This window comes from Cyprinodon variegatus, unplaced genomic scaffold, assembly GCF_000732505.1.
Source record: "Cyprinodon variegatus isolate N-32 unplaced genomic scaffold, C_variegatus-1.0 Scaffold163, whole genome shotgun sequence".
NCBI lineage: Eukaryota > Metazoa > Chordata > Actinopteri > Cyprinodontiformes > Cyprinodontidae > Cyprinodon > Cyprinodon variegatus.
In genome coordinates, this window is record NW_015150616.1 from 101968 (window position 1) to 109924 (window position 7957).

General features: G+C 39.2%; 1 protein-coding gene across 1 annotated transcript; it reads left to right on the forward strand.

The window, feature by feature from the left end:
* The first annotated feature begins 278 nt into the window (after positions 1-278).
* Positions 279-7413, forward strand: LOC107086814 (homeobox protein Mohawk-like). Its single transcript, XM_015378017.1, has 6 exons — positions 279-774; positions 909-1077; positions 1157-1310; positions 1459-1797; positions 6466-6499; positions 6816-7413. The coding sequence occupies exons 1-6, from the start codon at positions 599-601 to the stop codon at positions 7147-7149; spliced, it is 1206 nt and encodes a 401-aa protein (XP_015233503.1). The 5' UTR covers positions 279-598; the 3' UTR covers positions 7150-7413.
* Positions 7414-7957: the final 544 nt, after the last annotated feature.

Genomic DNA, 7957 nt, shown 5'->3' on the forward strand with positions numbered 1-7957 from the left:
CTGGTTTTTAGCAAGCGTATAATTAGGGCCATAAATTTCCAGAATCCCCTGATAAAACATGGATTATTATTTGCTGACACCATTCTTAGTGATACCGCAAGACCCGCAAAAATCACGCAGCTCATGCTGAAAATATGAGACCATGCTTAAAGCGGCTTCGCACAGACTGACAGAATCACTTTCTAGTAAATCTAATGACTAGGTTTGCTGATATTCTTTGGAGTGGAATCATTTTTACATCCCGAGGTATGGCTGCAGGACTCAGCAGGGCTGTAAGAAAAAGCTTGCAGAGTCTTGCACTGAGGCGATTGGATGATGTGAAGACCAATAGGCAGCAGAGCTGAATGTTATTTGAACTCTCCTTAGACAGAACAGTTAATCCAGACAACATCTTCTTACTTCTCTAACATTATTCCCTGGTAAGGTAGAGCATTTGTTCTCTTCCAAGACTCAAAGAAAAAAATATAGAGGATGTAATATAGATTTTTTCTTTACTTGCACATCACATCTCTAAAGAACGAGGATCTACAGTGTCTGCGTGTCTTTGGGAGTCTACTGATGCACCTGTTGACTGAACAGAAACTCTGCATGTTTAACAATGGACAACTTTTCTCCAATGAAGACTGATGCTCAACTCCTTTTGGACAAGTGTAGGAGAGCTGAAGAAAGGAGCGGGCTGAGCTGTGCAGACTCCCCTCANAGTTTAACAGACGGACAGAGCCCAGACATGCTGCAGACTGACAGAAACTCTGCCTTAAAGTACAGAAGATGCAGGTCAGAATTTTTTACCATCTATTTATGTTGTTGTTCTTTTGTAATTTTACTGACTTTTAAAAGATCTTACCAGATTCACGGCTGTTACAAGCTAAAGCCACCAAACTGAAGTGCATGTTTTATTTGTCTTCTAGCTCCCCTAGGTCTTGTCTCGGTGGGGTGAAAGCTCGCCACAAGAGGCAGGTTCTGCAGGACATGGCTCGACCACTGAAACATTGGCTGTATAAGCATCGGGACAACCCCTACCCAACAAAAACTGAAAAGGTGCTGTTAGCTCTGGGTTCGCATATGACACTAGTGCAGGTTAGTCTCATCAGAAAAACTGCAATGCCTAATTATTTTTAAGATACTTTTTATATTAATCAAGAAATGTTTGTGCCAGGTTTCCAATTGGTTTGCTAATGCCCGGCGAAGACTGAAAAACACAGTGAGGCAGCCAGACCTAAGCTGGGCGTTGAGGATCAAACTCTACAATCAATACATCCAAGGAAACGCAGAGAGACTGAGTGTGTGCAGCGATGATACAGACACAGAGGGTAACAATAACAAAATGGTTGATCAAAGATTTTTATTTTACCAGTCAAGAAAACTCCAAGAAGTGGGTTTAGATTACTTTATCTGCCCAAAAATGCTTTTCTTTAAGTTAGAATTTGCAGTGACAGTTTTGTTTCCTCCGCTGTATAGATGAAGAGTGCACCTTACCAACGGCTTTCAGCCAATCAAACCTCGGTGAAACATCTTACCGTGGAAGCCTGCTTGAGAAGCAGGCCAGTGTCGTTGCCAGGGCAGACAGCTCAACCGATGATGACGGGACGTCTCCTCCCTCCAAGTACAAGAACAGCTTGTTGAATCGCTACCTTAATGACACCTTGCGGCACATGATGGCGGCAAAGGCAGACGCCATTGCCTCTGCGCGTGGAAAGAGGAGCCTCTCCCAACTGTCCAGCTCCAACGAAAGTGATGGAGATGTTTTCTCTCTGTCCAATTCCTCTAAAGCAGAGGCTAACTTCATCTACAGCATGGGTAAGAAACGATTGACTCTGCAGGATTTAAAGGGAGTTGCAAACAAGCTAAAAATGCATACATCACAGTTTATAAAGAGAAACAACAGGGTCCTCCGGCTGTAGAAAAAATATTTCTAGTTAATTAAAGATTAACAATGAATGTGAAGCACACTGACAGTTTTACTACCCTGATTCCTCTCCATTCCCTTTTAAAACACAGCAGTGTACAGTAAAATAAGGACACGGCGAACAGAAACCTCCAACTTGGCTCCTGAGGGTTTTTTGACATTAATAAATCTCTGGCGTCCATCTGAAAGTCAGAAGCTCAGCTAGATTTAATCATAAATGCAACAGTAAAACAGGGGGGGGGGACACAGACTTACAGGGAGCACAGCACACTAACACATCTCAAAGCCACCCGGAGAAGCCAGCCAAACCCTCTGCAAAGATTCCTAATAAAGACTCATGCAGATGCTGAAATCCTACATTTCAAAATTGGAAGAAGCCCATGCTGGCTGCCACCGAACACCACAAATATCATTTCCATATCCTAGAATGTGCCATTTGTTCCACATCCACTTCTAGCCTTGGTGGAAATGTCCAGTTCGGCCTCAAGGACAATTACAGAATGTCTGAGACTTTATTTCTCCCAGGGTGAGAAGTGGAAACCTCAGGATGTGTGTAGAAAGGGAACAGTCTGTTGGTAAAACACTGAAGACAGACAGATTGTAGAGTAAGTGCTGCAGCAGCCACACAAACGTGAGACACCACGCTAATATTTATTTGGCATGTTCTCCCAGTCTATTAGGATGTAGCTCTGCTGCCACAGTTTCTGTGTGCCTTGGCAGTCCGCTGCTCCCGTGTGTTACTTTCCTGCTCAAAGGCATTCTAATTCACCTCAAATTAGAGAAGTTGTGTAACGTTTCCATAATCATTTCCTCTCTTTAGCACCTCTATATGTTTTACAGTAATTCTAAGGAAGGAATTGCCTAATTATTCCTGGCAACAAATGAGTTCCAACCAGTTACTGAAAGTTGGAGCAAAACTCGCATCTAAAAACGTTATTTAGCCACAGATTATTATCATAAACGGATAACTAATTAGGTTAAAAGCTTTTAGATATAATAAAAAGTTCCACATTAATTTAAGAAATCCATTAAAAGAAAAACATGCTTAATTAAAAGTTCTTGAGTTGTTTTTTTTCTTTATATTTATATTTTGTGTGTTTTTCCTTAGAGGTCCTTACTTCCAGCTCATTGGTCAATCAGTGCACCTGTTCCTCATTCCCCTGATGCTACTTTTGCTTTATTGTTATTGTCAAAAGGACCTCGTCAGTGTCATTTAGATACTTTACTCAGTTTTGCTTTCCTGAGTTCTTGGCTCCTTTTGTCGACTCTCTTCCAGCGCAGCCCTTTTTATTAAAGACACTCAGACATTTGTCTCTGGGGTCCGACTTTGGATCCATTTCAACCACTCCGTCATATGTCTTTTATTTAACCATTTAAAAAAAACATTAAAAATAAATGCTCATTCTTAACATTGTGATGGTACACATCATAAAGACACTTAAAGTTAAAAGGAATATTAATCAAAACAAAGCTAAGGCAGTGGAATCACTGATGTCAGTTTGAATCTTTGTTTTTTTCTTACCTGGTTTTTATACATTTTTGGAACTGGATGCCAAGCAATAAGTGGAAAGTATGTAAAAGTGTTCCATAAAAGCAGTTCTGATGAGGTTTAGTGAGTTTGTAGAATGGCTCTAAAACGAAACATATAGGATCTTCTCCTGGAGAGAAGCAGGGCAGTGGCGGTTCTTCAAATTTAGCAGAACAGCCAGGAGGGGTCCATAAAACAAAAACATTACATAAAATAACAGGTTAATATCATGATTTATTTATTAAATCAAGCAAGCTAAAGAGCCACTTGCACACGTCTAGATCTGCACGTTGCAGACCCCTGATCTAGTAGATGAAAACTGCAATCCAAAAATCTCAAAAAGACTGAAGCTGAAAGTAGAATACCTTCATTTCTTAGTCACTATTAAAGGAAAACTGTAGATTAAAAAAAAGAAAAAACAAATTAGTCCAAGTGGCCAATCAGCTTCAGTTCCTGCGGCAGCACATGTAAAAAAAAAAACAAATGATTAAACAGTGCATGTCTTCAGAGCAGGGCGCACTGGATTGGATACTGGATGTTCACACACTTTCCAGATTCAGTGGTGTCGTCTTCCCATTTGAGCCGATGCAGGTGTGCCAGGCAGCCAGCCGATTGACTGGTGATGGGTTTTTTTCTCACACTGCTGGGCGTACTCAACTGACAGCCTTTTCCAGACAAATACAGATCCCTGTTAGTCAAACTTTGTTGCTGTGTATCCCAGATTTGTTAAGCTGTAGAGGCCTAAAGATTGATGACATACTTTCATCAGAGAACGCAGTTCGATGCTAAACGTTAAAAAGTTCTTGAATTATGAAAGTTACGGACTAAAGCCTGTGTTTTTGAAACCCTAATGTGTTTTTGAACATGCAACAAATAAAACAGGCACTAGACCTTCAGGAGTTAGAGTTACATGATTCCACCTGACTGTGACATTTACCGTTTCAGTCTCATAGGTCATCCAGGTCATAGTCATTTGTAAAAGTTCAAAAAAATCCATTTTCAAAATTTGGAAACCAAGTGGATTTTTTTTTTTTTTTTACTTTTATGGAAAGTTATAAAATTATGAATTATGGGTTGTTTGCCGTAGCTTACATATTAACACCAGTTTAGTATTTCCTATATGAATTTGATCAATGTGCAGGTATTTGGAGAATATTATTAAAAAGATATCTGCCCTAAAAGTAAACAAAATATACTTTTCATGTATGTTACATATTATAACTTTAGTATCCTAATGCTGGTACTAAGCTCAGCCTTTAACACAGATGACTGCCAGTTCATGCTTGGTAGGTCGGGCCAGTGTATCAACATCTGCCTTACAGATTTTTTAAAATATTTTTATCATATCTATCAGATCTTTTTATGTGCATTTTTCAAATAGTGTCTTAAAGTCAGCTTCTTCTGGTGTACCTCAGGGCCTCTTCTTTGACTCACTAATAATTTATGTTTGTCAGGATTGGGTGGAGGTTGGTTGAGGACCTAAATGCTGAGATGAGGTCTTGCAGGTTAAATGAAATCAATTAGGAACTAAAACTAAACAAAGGAAACCAAAAAACAGGGGAAAACACACATGAGAACAACAAGAAACCAGCAGTGAGGAACTGCAGAGGAGGTGTATATATGGGGAGCAGAACAAAGCATGGGCTAATGAGCTGATATGGAGCAGGTGTGAATAGAAGTAACTAGAAGGGAGCTAGAGGAACGGAGACCGCCACAAGGGGGCAACAGAGAGAAACTCAAAAAATGCAACACAGCTAAAATATCACACAATATGGAAAAAGAAACCAAAGCTCAACAAAACAGAATGACATAGATAACTGAAAACTCAAAAATAAACTCAAATAGAAGTCCAAAAGGGGAGAACTATAACAATGTTTAGTTTTTATTTTTAGTTTTTGCTTGTTATGAAACATATACCTACATCAAATATCTAAAAATGTTCAGTTATGACTATTTGACATAATCAGTTTCACCAAGGGAAATTAGTGTCTGTGGGTAAGCAAGCAGAACAGGTGCACACAGGTGGGCTCTAGCCCAAGGTGCTAATCATGAAAGAACCAACACTAAACATGATATGCTACCTAAGTACATGATAGCAGCTTTATGAGCACATAGCTATGATCTATGGTGTTTACACTTGTATGTTAATTACGATATATAAGACATTGAAAACAAAGCACTGATTGGATTCATTACTACTTGTAACATTAAGCTGTCACTAATACCCTCTGGCGAAGTGAAACTCACAAGAGGTTTTTCTCTCTTGGTCATAAATTTAGCAAAGTTTTGAGCTACTTTCTTGGCAGGGAGTTTTATAGCTGAGGGGAGACATGGTGAGGGATGTTCGGTAGCAAAGCAAAAAGCATAAAACAAAAGTGATTTACTATCAGTAAGAAGTTACTTTTGGCTCACGTCTGTGGTATGTTTCAGGCTGTTAGCGCAAAAAGACAGAGTTTCAGCATCTAATTTCAATTTCTATTGGACTCAGAAGAAAAACTGTTTCTTGGCAACTATCTTTGTGCTCAAACCTAAAAAAAAAGGCAGTAACCAGAAGCTGAGATGGAAAATATGTTCTACAAATATTGCACATGTACACACAGACCACAAGCAGAAATTGTAGGCTAGAATCAATGTTACATACAGTCTTTTTTTCTTTCCTTCTTCTTTTCTGAGCCTGTAAAATAAACAAATACGTAATCTCCTTTTGAGCACAACCGATTCTTAATGTTTTTCTAAAGCTTTTTCCTATTGGTAAGTGCTTATGTTTAAAAAAAAAACAGAAAATAAACAAGGAAATCTATAAATTATAAACAACAATAAAATAAGGGCAGTTATGTTCCAACGCTAGGCAAAAGCATGAACTCATACAGAATGAATATGTACTGGTTACATCAGACTTTTGGACACAAAATAAACACTTATTAAGTTTTATTTTTAAAACAAACATGTGTGGCCTTACACAATAACCTGGTAAGAAGGTTTATGGTACTTTCTCTGAGTAATGTGTTTTTATTTTTATCTTTTTGTTCAGATACAGCAGACAACACTTCAGTTAAAAGTTATAGGTAAGCACAATTTTGACATTGCACTTATTGCGCTTGTTAAAAAGGTCATATTCAACTTGAATAAAATGTAATAAAAAGGTTACAGATATAATAAAGGAACTGAGAAGTTAACAGCATAGTTATAATAAGTTTTTGGGCATGATGGAAGTAATGGAGATAAATAACGTCTAACAGTCGTCACTAACCTACTGCAATAAAAGATGTTATTCTCATTCTGATCAGCAGCACAAAGAAACATCACCTGATACAGAAGCTGCTATTCAAGCTGAACCCTCACCTCTCTTTCCTCTTGATCTCAATGGCTGTTTCTTCACAGGGGTCAGCTGCAGAACCGAAACCCACAAAGAAAAGACGGCCAAGGCTGGAGGGAGATCCATGCTGCTGTGGCTCTTACCAGCTTGGCCCAGGGGAAGAGCCGCAAGGCAGGACTGAGCACTGACCCGGCGCCCATCTCAGCCACAGGGCAGAGCTGCCCATCAGAGCCTTTCTCCGGATCAAAAGCCAGCATCACAGGCAGGCTGTGTGTGACTGGAGCTGTGTCAGCCCTAAAGCAGAGCACAGAGACCGCTCTGACCAGCCGCATTATCCAGAAATCTTCCCATATCTCTGAGGTCCAGACTGTTAAAGTTACCCTGGCAAACAGTGGGTAGGCACTGAACCCCATATTCCTCTCAAAATGAGCCTAAGTGCCTTTTAATGAACAGTGTACAGACTCCAGTACTAATGTTTTATACTTTTAACCCCTTTCTAATTATGTTAAATATTGTAATACCTAAACAGTAACCTTAAAAGAAGCCAGATAATGTCTGCGTTCTTTTTTATTCTCTACTTGACCTTATTTTCCGTAACTTATATGAACTTTCAAGACACCGGAGAATCCTCCAGGGATGAAGTTTATCAGCAGCTGTTTGAATAAATCCAATGTGAAAATGTCTGCTCTGTCTTTTCCTTTAAACCATTACCTTACATGGGCCGAGACAAGCTAATTATGTTCCACAGAACTGTACTTAGTGGTAGGCTTCATGTGTGCAGACTTTTACAGCCTTCCAAACTGCATTTTAAAGATCCACTGTGGAAAAAGGATGGCAAACCAACAGGGGTGCAATATATGGCCCCTGAAGGCACAGAGGGGACCGTCTGGGATGAAGATTTGTAGTCAAAAGTGATGTTTTAAAAGCTGGTAAATAGCTGAAAATCATAACATCTGCACGATTTGGAACTGTACTGAACTGTAGCTGATAGATCTGTCGTTTTATTTATTCATCCAGTCAGCATCATATGTTAAAGTATGATACCTTTCATGGGTTTTACACAAAATTATAAAAATTCCTCTTCCTGATTCCTTCATCTGTTCTATGACATCTCATTAAAAGGAGTTTAAACCACAAAAAAACACTTTGATGGAAAAAGTTACTCCGTACAGCTGCTCCTATGTGTATATTGAAGCAGTTAAACAGC